This window comes from Drosophila yakuba, chromosome 3R, assembly GCF_016746365.2.
Source record: "Drosophila yakuba strain Tai18E2 chromosome 3R, Prin_Dyak_Tai18E2_2.1, whole genome shotgun sequence".
NCBI lineage: Eukaryota > Metazoa > Arthropoda > Insecta > Diptera > Drosophilidae > Drosophila > Drosophila yakuba.
In genome coordinates, this window is record NC_052530.2 from 25,341,428 (window position 1) to 25,357,803 (window position 16,376).

General features: G+C 45.1%; 5 protein-coding genes across 7 annotated transcripts in view; 2 read left to right on the top strand and 3 right to left on the bottom strand.

Annotated features, from left to right (window-relative positions):
* LOC6538294 (protein serrate) overlaps positions 1-3,292 on the top strand; it is a 22,453-nt gene extending 19,161 nt beyond the window's left edge. The window contains exons 13-15 of the mRNA XM_002098785.3: positions 408-779; positions 885-1,492; positions 1,615-3,292. Of these exons, the coding sequence (XP_002098821.1) occupies positions 408-779; positions 885-1,492; positions 1,615-2,370 (1,736 nt within the window). The 3' untranslated portion in view covers positions 2,371-3,292. The remainder of the gene's footprint in view (positions 1-407; positions 780-884; positions 1,493-1,614) is intronic.
* A 4,986-nt stretch (positions 3,293-8,278) lies between these two features.
* Positions 8,279-9,742, bottom strand: LOC6538295 (DNA repair protein RAD51 homolog 3). Its single transcript, XM_002098786.4, has 6 exons — positions 9,629-9,742; positions 9,350-9,571; positions 9,175-9,281; positions 8,957-9,114; positions 8,657-8,785; positions 8,279-8,599 (listed from the first exon to the last, which is right to left on the bottom strand). The coding sequence occupies exons 1-6, from the start codon at positions 9,646-9,648 to the stop codon at positions 8,423-8,425; spliced, it is 813 nt and encodes a 270-aa protein (XP_002098822.2). The 5' UTR covers positions 9,649-9,742; the 3' UTR covers positions 8,279-8,422.
* A 118-nt stretch (positions 9,743-9,860) lies between these two features.
* Positions 9,861-10,759, top strand: LOC6538296 (serine palmitoyltransferase small subunit B). Of its 2 annotated transcripts, XR_001454031.3 has the most exons (3): positions 9,861-10,026; positions 10,084-10,361; positions 10,429-10,759. XR_001454031.3 is itself a non-coding variant. In XM_002098787.4 (2 exons), the coding sequence occupies exons 1-2, from the start codon at positions 9,930-9,932 to the stop codon at positions 10,239-10,241; spliced, it is 255 nt and encodes an 84-aa protein (XP_002098823.1). In that variant the 5' UTR covers positions 9,861-9,929; the 3' UTR covers positions 10,242-10,401. The 2 variants fall into 2 exon arrangements, 1 of the variants encoding a protein (XP_002098823.1); XM_002098787.4 differs by lacking the exon at positions 10,429-10,759 and having other exon boundaries at positions 10,084-10,401.
* On the bottom strand, positions 10,313-12,949 carry LOC26535844 (degenerin del-1). Of its 2 annotated transcripts, XM_015193275.3 has the most exons (7): positions 11,966-12,946; positions 11,796-11,909; positions 11,532-11,748; positions 11,023-11,471; positions 10,757-10,963; positions 10,562-10,668; positions 10,313-10,502 (listed from the first exon to the last, which is right to left on the bottom strand). In XM_015193275.3, the coding sequence occupies exons 1-7, from the start codon at positions 12,001-12,003 to the stop codon at positions 10,339-10,341; spliced, it is 1,296 nt and encodes a 431-aa protein (XP_015048761.2). In that variant the 5' UTR covers positions 12,004-12,946; the 3' UTR covers positions 10,313-10,338. The 2 variants fall into 2 exon arrangements, with proteins under 2 accessions (XP_015048761.2, XP_039232130.1); XM_039376196.2 differs by having other exon boundaries at positions 11,023-11,748; positions 11,966-12,949.
* A 269-nt stretch (positions 12,950-13,218) lies between these two features.
* On the bottom strand, positions 13,219-15,063 carry LOC6538297 (serine protease grass). Its single transcript, XM_002098788.4, has 4 exons — positions 14,809-15,063; positions 14,590-14,750; positions 14,124-14,452; positions 13,219-13,956 (listed from the first exon to the last, which is right to left on the bottom strand). Exons 1-4 carry the CDS (start codon positions 14,870-14,872, stop codon positions 13,350-13,352), a joined length of 1,161 nt encoding a protein of 386 aa, XP_002098824.1. The 5' UTR covers positions 14,873-15,063; the 3' UTR covers positions 13,219-13,349.
* Between the last annotated feature and the right edge of the window lie 1,313 nt (positions 15,064-16,376).

Consider the following 16,376-nt stretch of genomic DNA (forward strand, 5'->3'; position numbering starts at 1 on the left):
TTTCGCTTTTTTGTCACAGACACAGCTACAGAAAATGAAAATAGATTCGGCTACAGTTTAGATACAGATACAGATACAGTCAGAGTCACATCGATCTATGTCGGCACACTTTTACTTTTCGATTAGTTCAAGCCAAGCCAACGGTCATGGTAATCCTCTTTCTATGGAGTTAGGCTCCCACACTCCCAATGAGTTTGTTGCTTAAGTCTTTCGTTTCTGGAAAGTATATTTTTTTGCCAAGCAAGTATATTATAATAAAGAATTAGAAGAAAGAAATTTGTACAATTTGCGATAAGTTCGTTGCCTAAGTCTTTTGTTTCCGTAACCTATTGTTTCAGACATTAAACTGCGTTTATTTATTAAAATATAAAATGCAATTTTTTAAATTTATTTTTTCCCCTGTGTAGGTAAGCGCTGTTCGGAGCGGGCTACAGGTTGCTATGCCGGCCAGTGCCAGAATGGCGGCACCTGCATGCCTGGTGCACCGGACAAGGCTCTGCAGCCGCACTGCCGCTGTGCGCCAGGTTGGACTGGTCTGTTTTGCGCCGAGGCTATTGACCAGTGCCGGGGACAGCCGTGCCACAATGGCGGCACTTGCGAGTCGGGAGCGGGCTGGTTCCGCTGCGTCTGCGCTCAAGGATTCTCCGGTCCAGACTGCCGCATCAATGTGAACGAGTGCTCGCCACAGCCCTGCCAAGGCGGTGCCACCTGCATCGACGGAATCGGCGGTTATAGCTGCATCTGTCCACCGGGACGCCATGGATTGCGGTGTGAAATTTGTAAGTTGAATTCTCTTGTTTAACTATTATGAATATTTAGGGGTGTACATATATTTTGAGTGTTGAGTTAGAAGCTAAAAATACTATTTTATGTCTATTTTTTAGTGCTCTCCGATCCCAAGTCCGCCTGTCAGAACGCGAGCAACACCATCTCTCCTTATACTGCCCTGAACCAAAGCCAAAATTGGCTGGATATTGCTCTAACCGGAAGAAGTGAAGACGATGAGAACTGCAATGCGTGTGTCTGCGAAAACGGCACCTCTCGCTGCACGAATCTCTGGTGTGGATTGCCCAACTGCTATAAGGTGGATCCGCTCTCCAAGTCCTCGAATCTGTCCGGCGTTTGCAAACAGCATGAGGTGTGTGTACCGGCACTAAGTGAGACCTGCCTCTCGTCGCCTTGCACTGTTCGAGGAGATTGTCGAGCACTGGAACCATCGCGTAGGGTTGCTCCACCTCGGCTGCCAGCCAAATCCAGCTGCTGGCCCAATCAGGCCGTGGTCAACGAGAACTGCGCCCGACTCACCATCCTCTTGGCCCTGGAGCGAGTGGGCAAGGGAGCTTCGGTGGAGGGCCTCTGCTCCCTGGTGAGGGTGCTGCTGGCTGCCCAATTGATCAAGAAGCCGGCGAGTACTTTTGGCCAGGACCCCGGAATGCTCATGGTGCTCTGTGATCTCAAAACGGGCACCAATGATACTGTTGAACTAACTGTGGTAAGTTTTTTGCACATTACTTCAAATGGCTTGTGTATTTTAAAGATATACAATATTAACCCAATGTTCATAAGCATATAAATCTAATCACAATCCCATTTCGCTCTATTGTATATTTTCAGTCCTCCAGTAAAATAAATGATCAGCAGTTGCCAGTGGCGGTGGGTCTGCTGGGTGAACTCCTCAGCTCCAGGCAGTTGAATGGCATTCAGCGTCGCAAGGAACTGGAGTTGCAGCATGCCAAACTAGCTGCCCTTACCTCCATTGTGGAGGTCAAGTTGGAAACGGCCCGAGTGGCCGATGGATCGGGTCACAGTCTACTGATTGGAGTGCTATGCGGTGTCTTTATAGTCCTGGTGGGATTCTCGGTGTTCATCAGCCTTTACTGGAAGCAGCGTCTCGCTTATCGCACCAGTTCGGGAATGAACTTGACTCCCTCGCTGGATGCACTGCGTCACGAGGAGGAGAAGTCGAATAATCTGCAGAACGAGGAGAATCTGCGCAGGTATACGAATCCGCTAAAGGGCAGCACCAGCTCCCTGCGAGCGGCCACCGGAATGGAACTAAGCCTTAATCCCGCTCCGGAATTAGCCGCCTCGGCGGCGAGTAGTTCCGCCTTGCACAGATCGCAGCCCCTATTCCCGCCCTGCGATTTCGAGCGTGAGCTGGACTCCAGTACGGGTTTGAAGCAGGCGCACAAGCGGAGCTCACAGATTCTGCTGCACAAAACGCAGAACTCGGACATGCGAAAGAACACGGTGGGCTCGCTGGACAGTCCGCGTAAGGACTTTGGCAAGCGGTCGATCAACTGCAAGTCCATGCCACCCTCCTCGGGCGACGAGGGCTCCGATGTCCTTGCCACCACTGTGATGGTTTAGCCGTGATCTCACCAACCAACCAACCAACCAACCAATCAAGAAACCAACCAGCCGCCCACAGCCAGCTCAAAGTTCCAATTGCCACAGCACGGGCGCTATTTCCAAGTGCATTAGTAGCGTAATTAAAACTAGGATATAGATTAGGATTACGAGGTACTCCACAACGGAGTGACTCTGTTGAAAACGTAGCTTTTCTAAATGCAGGTCTGTTAGTGTAAGATGGGGTACACAAATAAATTGGCTAGTTAATCAAGCTTTTCGAGGCCACGGGTTGGGCCAATTTATTTGTATACCTGATCTTATCTTAATACTAAACCAGTTTAATGGCTTGCTCTTTAATATCTAACTTCGAGTTCTCTTTAAGAATAACTTTTTTTTTGTAGTTAGACAGGCGTTTTCCACAGTGTCATGTCGATGTGGACACCCAAAATATATAAGTTAGCTAGTGTAATTCCGAACTCTTCTCTTCGCTAAGCAACATCCTACACAGTGTGATATTTAGTGTAACCCAGGCGCGCATTTACGTTCATTTAAATGTAATGATATACTCGTATATAAAAGAAATCAACTCCTTGGCTAGCACAAGCTGTATATAGTTCTCATTTAGGATCGTCGCGCTCTATATTGTGTATAAGCTGTAAATACTGTAAATTAGCAGTTACCGTTATTGTATTTTGTCTATAGATAGATTCATAGTATTAAACTAAGACCCAGCCGCAACGCGTTAGACTTTAAAAGTTGTTTGCAATTGTACGCAATAATATAGTTTTACGATCGTAGTTAGGTAGCTGTGTAATCGGGTAAGATTCAAACGATTTTGTACTGTATTATACCTATCTGTGTAGTAATATTTATTTATTATATTAATTTTGATCTAGACGCAATAAAGGAATATTAATAAAGATAGTAAAAGACATACAAATCGATGGTGTATTATAGCGTTGGGAAGGGCAGAGAATCCTGTTCATTAAATATAATTCCACATATTTATAAGACTTGGCAATCATACCTTAAGACCTTTTATCTTATGATACAAGGCAGCTCTGGACTGCTGGACTCTTTTTTCCAGCAGCATCGTTTCCTGTCATTTGGACTCGTCTGAATCGAACAGAAATATGTTCGGCTGGGATTGCGGCGATCGCATTTGAAATATGCGCTAATTGAATGTGAAAACCAAATGCAAGTTGGGCACTACAACGGTTCGAATCGGAGGACAGGATCGGGACACAAATGGAGAAACTGGCGAAACAGATCAGAAGGCCAGGATGAAAGAAATCGAAATCGACCAGCAAACAGCAAGCAGCAAACAGCGAGCAATGCATTTTGCGTTGTTCGGTTTCTAATTAAAATACCAAAAAGAGCCGGGCGAAACACACAAAACTAAGCTCAGCGGATGATCAAGGCCCGAAGTCTTGTGGATTCAAAAACAGATACTGCAGAGGTGGCTGGTTTTTTTTTTTTACCACAACGTGCGTAAATTTCGTCAGCGGTAAACTCGGCTCGAACAAAACGAAATGGCCGGGTTCTGGAGTATGAGTGTGTTGTTAATGAAGCAGAAAATGCCAGGAATTTTCGCTTGATTGTGGCTGCCTCTCGTTCTCTTATATTCCTCCATGCACAGAAAGAAACCAAACATTTTACCTTAGATTTAGACGGATTAGGGTTAATTGGGTTAATAGGGTTGAAAGCGTTGTGTTTGCTTTCCACAGATATGTAAATCCTAAACAATCTACTCGAATCATTCAGTTTTTGTCTATCATGATTGAATTAAATTTAACGATAATCAAGAAATCAAAAAAACATTTTACAGTGTACGGCGGCTAAAGTGTTTTATTTAGTTATTGAACAGTACTGTTCAAGGCCTGGACTTTGGTAGCCGCCCTTTTCGAACCGCCGCAGCCGAGCGAAATTTTAGCGGCATTTTTGGCGCTTTTTTCTGTATTATTTGTGCTGCCAAGCGCTGCGCTGATGTTTCAGTGGGGTTGTTGCTGTTTTTTTAATTAACGCGCGATACGTTTTCGACTTTGAAGGGCCAAGGAGCGCACATGATGGGCATATAACTCATTGGAATTATGGTGGACGGAGGCCAACTGGCAGCAGCAGAAGGAAACGTCGGCCAGCGGGCCAGTGCTCGAGCTAAAGTAAAGTTGCCCAGCCAGAACAGAACGTACATAAACTTTATCCGTCTATAATCTAAATATGTTTCTCGGTTGGCTCTTGGCTCTTTGCGCCGTTGTCGTGGCTGTTGCAACAATTTGCAGCAAATTGAAAGCCAATTACGTTGTTTGCAGCATGCCAAGGCAGCGACGGTCGCTGCGGATCGCATCGAATCGAAACAACCATATAGCCAGGGCCACTCGGCTGCCGGCAGACAGGCGAAATTGCGGGGCACACAGCTCTCGTAGACGACATAAATATCAAATACAGGTCCATAAATTTGAAACCAATTAGCCAACTTAAATTGATAATAGTTTGCCGCTGTTCCACCGGGGTTCACAGGAGCTGGGTACCTAGCATTTGCCTACTACTACTAGCCGCAGGAAGCTGCCACCGACGCGATCCACTCGAATCCACTCGAACCACTCGAGGATGTCTTTTGGCGATCGCTAATGGCAGTGCCATTTGATGACATACGTCGCTCGTGTTGAGCCGCCAATTTTCGACCGACCGACAATTGCTGGCCATATATGTAAGGACGCAGGAAAGGCAAATGCAGCAGCGACATCAGCAACTGCCACCGCAGCAAATGCATCGTCTCATATGTCGCATGTCGTGCCTGTCGTGTCGTTCTAATCACAATTGCTGCCTCTGCCTCTGCTGCGGCTGCGGCTGCGCCTTTTTATGGCGCTTTTATGCAAAACAACTTAATTTCGTAGCCCGATCCGTTTGCCACAATGGAGCGCGTAAAATATGCACTCGCAGGCAGCGGCAGTAGGAGCAACTCCAGCAGCAACATGGCTAGCAAAACGAAAGACTTAGACAACGAACTCGTACAAATGTTTCGACCATTTGCCTGTTTGTCGAGCTGTTATAGAAAATTATCTGAAACTGATTTGATATATATTCAAATAGGCGCTGTGCGACACATGTTGCTGCTGTTACATGCAACATTTGCCGTATTTGTTGCACGCAGCAGCAGCAACAGCAGCAGCAGCAAAAACACAGAGCTCCTGAAGAAGTTGCAAACCACAACCGCCGACTGGTAGCCAGGTTAGACTTGTCGTTGTTATTTGTATGAAATGCTATGGATAACATCGCCAGCAGTAAACGTTTAGTTTGTGTTTTAATTAAAATATTTTCATTTCCCCTGCGCCAGTGGCAGGCGAAGATTGCCGCTGAGAAACACGCTGCGACTGGATCAAGATCCAGGCACATCCGTGTCTTGCTGGACAAGTGGCATTTATAAGCTGCATTATAAACTAATTTAGGTGGGGAATTGATTGGCTAATAGACCTGGGAAACGTCCGAGTGAAAGTCGTAAGAAAAGATCTACCATCAAAGAAATATCTTTACAAAAATAAATCGAATTTTATAAGCCTATATAGTGAGTAGTTTATTTACTTAGCTGCTGAACAAGTTTAGGACACGCTTTTTAAAACGAACTTTAAGGTATTTATTATCTAAACTACAGGAACCTTTACCAGAAAATCACAATTAAAATGACTAATTCGATTTGAATGTCAAAACATTAGGATCTAATCCCTGTGGCCATTTAACCCCTCTTAGGCGGCCATTAATTGATTTACCAAGCCCCTTGAAGCCCCGCAACTTAGAAAGAGGAGCCAGAAAACCAGTGAAAAATCACCCAACTGCGGCAGAACCACGCTTTATAAATGTCAGAGGCGACATTAATGTAGCGCATTTGTCTAATTAGACAAGCGTTTTGGGCATGATGCTCCGAAGCTCTCGCTCCACGCCAAATAAATTAATCAGCTAATTGATGGGCATAAATTACGGGCATGCAAATGAGACGAGATCGCGGCTGCTCTCCTGGCCAAAATTGATGGCCAGGCCAAATTAAATTGGGCAAATGAGCTAAGCCGAACCATTTACTATGTCAATGGCCGATGCTAAAGGGCCACCCACTGGGCGGCAGATAGCAATCGAAAAGTAGTGGAGCGCTTTCCAAATCGAAGCTTGCCAGGTGCAACGTACAACTCAATTAATAACAATTTCTCAGAACAATAAGCCAGGCGGCGGCGGCGGCAGTGAGTGCAATCCTTTTTGGCCAACATTTGATTATCTCACGGCCAGAGTGGAGCAGCGCCTGCCTCCTGGAGCCGCAGCTTGTGGCCGTGGCTCTGGCTATCGGACGCTGCCATCGGGGCGGCGCGGTGTTGCGGAATTAGCCACTCTGGGCCTGAACTTTGCCGGTGCACGAGGTCGTGGCCAAATTGCCAGGCCATGCTCGCTGGCTCGGAATGTTTGTTGGCTTTTTGCTTTTTGTTTTAATTGAAACCCGTACGAAATGGAAAATGGGAAATGGACTTTCAACTTGCCAGCTTGGTAAATTACCCACACGAAAAAAAATATTTATTTTGCTTAAACTTAAAAGTTAAAATTATGTATTAAATACTATATTAGGTAGTGATATGTATAGTAGATGCAGTAATACAAAGCTTATTATTGTCTTTAAATGATTTCAACATTAAACCTATACCAAATCTTTATCTGTAATGTTTTTTACTGATCCCAAAATCTTTTTCCGATCACATCACAAACTTTTTTCCGTGCCACGGGCTCAGTCAGACCATTTCTAGTTTTGAGGCCCAAGTGCATTGCAGGGCAGTTGGAAATTTATGGCGGGCCAGGCGGTGTCGAAAATAGCGCCAGCAACTCCGCGTTGACGACGAAGACGATGCGAGCCCGATGTTGATAGCTATAGCTTTCCGCCGGCTGAAGTTACTTTCTAATGCTGCAGTCACAGAGCGGAGTTGTGAATGTGGATGTGGATGAGGATGAGGATGCATTGCACACGAAAGTCATAAGCGCAACCGAGGCAATTAAGTTCGAGCGACAAGTTGCGCCGCTGGAAGCCAGGAAACTCGGCTAGGATCGGGTGGGATCGGTGGAAACTGGGAGGGGAGCTCCACTGCAGCTGTTACATGTTTATGGCTCGAAACGGATCGCACGTAATGGGATTTGCGCTGAGCGACAGCGATAGCCTGTGACTGCACCAGCAAGCTCCACCAGCAGGCAGGAGGCAGCAGACACCAGGCCCAGTCACATCCACCGATTCAGATCCAGAGACTAAGCTATATGGGTAGAGCTATAGCCACAAGTGATGCTTCGACTCCAGCGCCTCAATAAAGCCGATCGCATTACCAATTAGGCGTGCACACTCGGCTAAACAGCCGCCTCCTTCTGGCAAGTGGAAATTGAATTAGTTGTCGCTGCATATGCGTGACTAGCTGCTGCCCGGAGCTCCATGTTCGCCTGGGGAATGCACTGGAAAAATTATGTGTTTCCGTATTCTGTTTTAAGTTTAAGGAGTAGGACATTGGTCCTTACACAGAAAGCACTAAGCACTAAGCACTAAAATTTTTTAAATAGATAACTAATAATAAAATGAAATTTTCCTTTTTCTGCGTGTATAATCAAAAGGCCGCGGGCTAGAGATCGGCGGTCTGGTTTGGGTGTCGCCGTTCGTATGTGTAAACACTTTTTACACTTTGCCACATTCCTGTGCCGCGCGCATAAATCAGGCGTTGCTCGCCTGTCAATCTGGAGCTGCGCCATCGATAGGCATCGGGGTCGTCGTGGAGTGGAGTGGAGCTGACCGGAGGAGCTTTTAGCAAGTGCTCAGCAGCTGGCTGGGTGTGCGCTAGTTGCGGATCCGTTTTCTATGCCAATGCGAATCATTGCAAGTCGTTCAGGATGCCGTTGGCCAATGCTGCAGCTGCTCCTCTTTTGTGTGATAATGTTTGGATCCTTATTTTTATTTATCCTTATTATTATTTTATTTTTAACGGAAATTCTAATACTTATAAAGAAACCTTAGGGACCTATTTCTACCTAATGTTTTAAATCGATACAAAAGTAAAAGTGAGCCTCATTCAGACTCCTTAATTAATCTACTCGTCCTCCACGACTTGCCCAGGTGAAGCTCAGAGCTGCTCGCAAACCAGATGCGCTCGTTGATCAAGTGCGAATGCAGATCCCCCAAGGCGGGCTCCACTTGGAACTTTTTCCTGACGTAGCGATGCGTGAGCACATTGGTGAAGACCCACTGCCGGTGGACGGGATTTTGAAAGGAATGGAAAATTGATCGATTGTGAGGACTTACGGCCAATTCATGATGACGTTGTAATCTCCGCATGCTTTCGTGCAGTTCCAGAAGCATCTCGTAACGCTGGGCGCCATCCTCAAGCATTCGCAGGGTAAAAGCCAGGGAGTCGATTACAATCAGCTTAATCTGAGGAGACAGTCGGGTTTTTTAAGTTACAGAAATGCCTTTCAATCAAAGGTACACACAAATTGGTTTGGCAGATGTATGGAAATTTTGTGATGTTGGTTAGGAAAAAGAAAAATATTTTCTGATAGTGCAAAAAGGGATATTCGCAAATATTGTTAAAACTAATATTACATCTGGATGATTGGCGAGATGCCTGTGGCAACTGAGAACTGTGGCCATCAGTTGATGCAGTTTGTGGCACTTCACATAGTAGACTTTCTGCAGCATTTTGTGAGCCTTAAATTCTGGAACTTTATGAGCATACTGTCTTTCCAGTTTCAAAGCTAGTTCTAAAAATAAATTATATTTAAGTTCGCCAGAGGAATATATAGTTAACTTCATTAACTAACCCTTTAATCTGTCGGGATGGAAATCCTGATTGGTGTCTATAAATAATGCGCTGCCTTCCAATCCGCCAGCTGCCTTGGGAATTTGTACATTCAGGCAAAGTTGTAAGCTATCAAAAAATAGATATATCATTAAATTGTTAACTAATATAGAAGAATGTAATAGTTAATAACGTACCACATTTGCGTTTTTCCCGTGCCTGAATTGCCGATCAGTTCGACGAGGTGACCCAAGGATATTCCACCTCCGAAATGAGTGTCCAGGGCTTTGTTGCCCGTCAGGATCTTGTTTGTGCCACTTTGTGAGATGTCCCAGCAGGATTTATAAAATATTTCAAGGTTTTCATGGGACACGGATGGTCTTCTTTCAATTGCTTCTGGTTGCGATGGCTCACAAACCCTTGAAAGTCGCAAAGTTTATATGGATTCAAAGAGTGCTGTACTTGCTGGCACTTACCGCACAAGTTGATGGGTCATAATATGCTCCTGTGTGGGCTTAATTTATTTTAAAACACTTTAAAAACAAACGTTGTGATCACACATAATCAAAACAACCGCGCCATATGATTTTACAGCACTGTTATGACTTAACATGCACTGTTATGACTTAACACGCAGTGTTGCGTTAGTTGACGGACAAGCGCTGGCTGCTACAGAAATTCAAGTTTTATAACGTCTGGCTACACCGAATATCATATGTTTTTTGTTTACAACTTTATTTCCTGCGACGCGAATTTATTGGACTTTAGTCATACAAAATGCTGAATTTAAAACAATTGGCCAGCCACGCCTACCGCCAATACGAACTGGTGACGTGCGTCAATATGCTTGAGCCCTGGGAGAAGAAGCTGATCAGTAAGTATCGAACTTGTGCGACAAATCCAATTGCTAATCGGGATTATCACCCCTCAGATGGATTCTTTCTGGTTATGCTGTTCCTGGTGCTCTTCTCCAGCTTTATGTATCTGCCAGACTACATGCAAACCCTGATGCAGTTCGTCACGCCGCCCAACTGGCGCAATTCACCGGACAATGCAGCCTATGTGGCACAAAAGATGGCACGGAGCTGAGCTCCACACTACCCATATCACGTACAAGTGCATCCGGTACACGCATACTCCCTATAGAAAGACAACTATGATTTAAAGCTTATGATATTATTGTGATTTACATCGACTGGTCCAAGATCTGTAAATATTGAACTGTGCCAAGAAATAACCGCTTAACCCACTTCACAATCGTTTTTCTGTACCGCAGACAGATAACAATGCTCTCCACGATTCGCAGTGCGGATGTGTTGAAGAACAGGCCAACCAGTCCTCCCAGGGAAACTGAAACGGCGGTCTCGAGTTCAAAACTAATAGAGATTAATACGGATAGGCTAGCTTACTCAAGAAATCCAGGATTGTCTTAGTCACACGACGTACATATCGTTGTGTTGGCAGCTCAACCAACGCCACTCGGATTTCCGACACTTCATCGGAGCCTTCATCATCCCTAGAAGTTAAAAGTTACATTTTTAAGTGACCCACTTACTTATTTGACCTCTCAAATTGCTTAAATGAAACTTCCGCAATATGCTTACTCATCGGCCGAGTTGTAGATAATGTTGTACTCCGGCTCCTCGCAGGAGCTCATGCACTCGCAGGACTTGCGCTCCGTCATGATCTTGTCGCGGATCCGGGTCAGGCAGATCAGGCCGCGGTAGTCACAGGCGGGCAGGTAATTCTGGCCGGGAATGGCCATAAAGTGACTGGTGCAGTTGCAGTTGTCCAGTTGGAGCAGCACAGTACTATATATTATTCAATATATGAAATCAATTATATTATCAATAAGTGTGCAAAATATTACCACTCCACCACGCAGCCGGAGTAGCTGTAGAAGTCGTAGATTCCCATTCGCTCCGGCACATGCTCATGGCCATAGCGACATCGCCGGTGCTCCATGCTTAGATCCTGGACACTCTCGTCGTTGTGCACCTCGATCACGTTCAAGATCAGCTCCTTGTAGTGACCCAGCAGCACCGTTTCCCGTATCATGCCCTCGGAAAACTGATAGGGCACATCGACTGGGGCATGCACGTAAAGCTGAATGTCGGCGGCGGCATGGAAGCTTAGATGACCCGGTCCCGTCATCCGGTTGTTGGTAAACTGGACATGCGACACTTTACGAGCCTGATGCGAGTTGAAGGAGAAGCACAGTCCATACTCCGTGGGCAGGGGCAGAAACTGATCGCAGCAGTCGAACAGCTTGTTCAGATAGGTACAATTCACCAGCAGCTGATGGCACTTGGTGCGAAACTGCAAGGATTCGCGGATATAGCTAGGAGGAAGTACAGCAGCATAGGCCACTAAACGCACCACGTCCACAAGGTGGGTGAAATTGGAGGGACATCGCATCTTAGAGCAATCCTCGCAGCTGCTGCAGACACCTCGATAGAAAACAATTTCCGAAATGAAATCATCCACGTGCATATCGTGCTCCACGCCAAAGTGTGAATCACTCAGATCCCAAATCCGCTCGGCATTATATATCTCGCATACGGTGATGGCCGGAAAAGTGGAGTTCCAATTCAAGCTAGACAATGTAAGTTAGGAGGTATACTTTGTGCCATTTGAACTCACTATATGGTATCCAGATTGAACGAAACCGACGAGGAGAGGTAGCTGTTGAGCAGCGACACGGAGACATTCGCAAAGAAGGGCAGCGTGTGGTAAAAGGTCACCAAGTAGAGAATCCTGCAATGGAATCGGGGCTTGTGTGGGAAGTATATGGATCACATATAGCACGTTACATTTTCAGAATAAATCCGTGGAAGCGGCTACTGCGCATTGTGAACTATTCAGCTGCGAAAAGGAAACTGTTTGCCCAAATTTTCTTTTTGTCCACGAGCTTTTGGTAACAATAGGCTGCATGATAGCCATCTGTCCATTGTTTCGCTTTGGCCTACATCAAAATAACTACCCAGTTTTATTGGCTCGGATTTAGTTCAATGTTAGAGCTCACATAAAACAGTCGCCCCAGACAATTAAATGGACATCCTTAAAAGCATAAATCATATTGAACTTCTAGGTATTACTCACTATTAACACGGTGCTATATATAAATTTAGTTTCCAAACGGATTCGGAGACAAGAGCTTAGGTACACGTATGTACATATCTTAAATGGATTTTAAATGCAGCGTCTAACCGCAAAATTATAGCATACCAACGTCATTACCATTATTGATGACTCAGTTTTCGATCAAAAGACGCAGTTTATAGCCATATTATATAGAACTTCTGAGAAATCACGTTCTTAAAGAATGATTACTCTTCGAAAGATTTATGATATTGAAATAAGTGGTATTTTAGACCTTTATCCATGGCAATGACGACGAAGTTGAGGAATCTGTGATGTAAATATCAAAATTAGTCGGAAAACTAAAGCTATGCTCAAACCAAAGGAAAAGCTATGAGTCAGTAGAGCAGTTCATGCACCAGTGAGTTTCGCTGGGAACAGGCGTTGCATGGTACATCATTGATTTAAACGAATTTTTTAAGAGTGACTCACGATTTTCCATCTTAAGATTTAAGTTTTAAGAAACCAAAACCCTGCGGAATCTAACAAACTTAAATAAGTCATTTTGTGTCCTTTGGAATCTAACAAACTTACACTAATCCTTTTAAACTAATCGTTTTAAACATAACTAACCTCTAACATAACTTTATAACTATCTATAATCTTGAACACCATTTTAGTTGCTTAACTTAAATATATAGTTCGCTTTCGTAAAAATAAGATGGTTATTGTACTCATATACTCTAAATAGACCAAATAGACTTGGTTTTATTTTGAAAGGATATGCTTTCCATAAGGCCTCTGCTTCCAATTAAAGCTCAATGTGAAATAACCCTTTAGTTTCCCAGCCCCACCGAGATAAAAATTGGTATTTCATGTATTGCTGCTAATATTATTTACTTTACTTTACTTTATTTAATAAATTACAAAGCTCAATGTGAAATTATCCTTTAGTTTCCCACCCCCACCGAGATAAAAATTGGTATTTCATGTATTGCTGCTAATATTATTTATTAAAATAATTTACAAAGCTAGATATTCCTGTGGCAAGAACGCTTAAGACTACGGATATAAATAAGTTGGTGTCTTGAGGAAGAAGAGTATCGTGGGGTGGCACTACTGAAGGTTCTGCGTGATCCAGGGCAGCATGTCGATGACGCTGGCGAAGACACCTGGCTGGTTCTGGTTCTGACCGCACAGCCGTCCGCCGTAGGAGACCACGCCGTACTGGACCACACGGTAGGTGTTCTTGAATCGGTGCTTGAAGAACACTGGGCCGCCGGAATCTCCCTGGCAGGTGTGCTTGATGCCGGTACCCGTGGCACAGATGTGGTTGTCAGTCACCTCACCCTTGTTGTAGTATTGGCGGCACTCGTCCAGACTCTTCCTGGTGATCAATGCCTGCTGGAGCTTGGTGGCGATGGTCTCCTTCTCGGTGCCGCCCCAGCCGGCGACAAAGAAGCTCTGATCGAAGTCCAGCGCCTGGGACTTCTGGTCGATGGGCAGGCAGACGGGCTTGATGTGAGATTTCTCTTTGACCACGCGATCCAGCTTGATGATGGCCACGTCATGGCTGATCTTGCCGTGCACGTAGTTGGGATGCACACGAATATGCTCAATGCCGTACTCCTCGTAGGGCGGAATGCACACGCGGTTCGTGCCGCCCAAATAGTGACAGTCCTCCTCCGAATCCAGGTCATGTTCGCCCAGGCGCACTGCGGTTCTAGAAACAGAATACCATTTCCACACAGATTAGTCATCAGCAGTAGATGTTGAACCAATTATTAAATAATGGCTATTAATTTGATTTACAATCATCTTAGCTACTTTGTATCAAGATGTGCTGAAATCGTATGCGAATGAAATTATTAATTACTATGTGGAACTTACACTTCGGGCTGATTGATGATGCAGTGGGCGGCGGTCAGGATGTGGCGCTCGCTGATGAGGCTGCCGCCGCAGCGGAAGGGACGCGGATCGTTGATCTGGTACTTGAGCAGGGCCACCCAAGGAAAGTCGCCCGGCTTGGCCGTCTTGCCACCGCTGACCTTGGGATTGCCCTTGTTGCCGCAGTTGGTCACCGAGTTCAGCAGCTGCAGACCCTGGCGATCGTACCGGTTCAGATTTCCACCCTGCGATCGGATCACCTTCGTCTGGGAGGGTTGATTGTATGAGGAGGACTGAGGGGCCGCCTCGTTGGGGCAGCAAAGATGGAAGTCCTACAAACATAAATTTAGGTCCATTTATTAGAAAGATATTTTTAGAAGCTTCTTCTTTTCTTTACTCTTAAAATCAAATAATTTTCAATATACTTTCGCAGTTATCTGATATATTTTTTGAAATCATTCAAACTTACCCTTGTGTTTGTGGTGCTCCTGCACTGCAGCTGACTGATTTGGTTGTGGATTTTCCGTGGAATATCTCGTCCGTAGAGCTCGATGATCTTCTGCACGAAGGGGCACTCCTGATATCGGATGCACTGACCGGCTCCTTGGGCTTGAGTGACACAACTGCTCTCTGCAAGTCAATGAATCGGTAAACATCATCCGTGGGATAGATCTTCGTGTAAACTTACGGCTGATGACCAGCTGGGGCAAGATGCACAAGAGGAGTCCAAGTCCAATCGCAGTAGACAACATCCTGACTGATTGCTATGTTCAATAATCCGTAATCAAAGTGGGAGGTCTTCCTGCTGCACTTAAAAACCTGTCTCAAGTCCGGATGCAGATGCTTTTACTCTTCGAGGTCTTGTTCCCGGTCACGATAGAGTTCTCCAACGTGCGCGCTGAACAGATGAACTTGTAATGAACCGCAGATCGTCGTGTGCCGAGCTTTTGTAGCTCGGATTCGCGTGCTGTGGGAAGCGCCAATCCAATCCAATCCAATCCAGACAGCATTAATGATCAATAGCTGAGCGCAACCCCAGATCGTCGATACAGGTTTTGCGGCACTTCCACCAGATCAAGCGCATGCCGTTCAGAGCCGGAGAACTACTAGTTTCAGATACTAGCTACCTTATTGAGATAGTGTCGTGGGTCTGTAGTAAAATACTATAATATTACACTCTCTAGAGAGGGGCCACCATATTATTACCTAATTAAGTGGATAGTATACGTTTTGCTTGTAACATAAGTTCAATATTACTAAAATACCGAGTATTTTTACAATCACAGAACATAGCATAACAACGATTGAAAATTGCAATCATCACTTATGGTACGAAAAGCGATAGTGGCACTTGGATCGTGGAGCGTGGGAAAAGCGATTAAATTCCAGGAAACCCCCTTGCGATTAGAGGGCTCTCCCATTCGCAGCTGGTCGCTCCAAGTGGCTGGATCTCTGCCCCCATCGAAATCTGAGATTCTCCGACTGGAGACTGCCGATGCAGTCGCGGGGACTGGCACGCGTCGGTGAAGTTCAACAGGTGGGGTAGACGGCCATTAGAGGCGGTACTTTTTTGCTCAATTAGTATGCTCTCCAATTCCCCCATTCACCTGGCTACGCCCATGGTGCAGGTCGTCGCCATAGCCATATCGAAACCCGTTCTTTGGGACATGAGACCGATGTGTAACATGGAATTTCCAGAACAGAAATTCCCAGCATTGCGGGTAAGATCTCTAAATGCGCCATGCGTGCAAAAAAACCCCCCAAAATTTGCGGTTTTGCGATAAAAATCCTGCTAAGTTTAGAACGCACGTCACTTGGGACAGGTCGGAAACTCTGGTTCTCATAAACTTCCTACTCTTAATAACCCAGCACTTGACTATAAGTAATTCCGTGAAGAAACATAAACTGTAATCCAATCGGCTTATCTGAAAGTTCGCTGGAGGGTCTGGCAATTCGAGTGAACGCATATATTAGCTTGATTATCGCGGTTGATTAATAACTCAATAGGTACTTATTTTCCCCATAGATGATTGGCCCCTAGGCAACATACAATATACTTGCTTATCACTTGAGACTTAAGCGTTATTAGTCACACGTCTATTACACAATAATACTGATTGTTAATATTCATAGAAAATGTGAAATTGTATTCACCTGTCTGAGCCAGGCTTTGTTTATTCATTTGATAGTAATAAGATGTAATTATGATTCATTCGCTAGTAATTGAAGTTGTTGGGGAAAAAATATTAGGGAAGC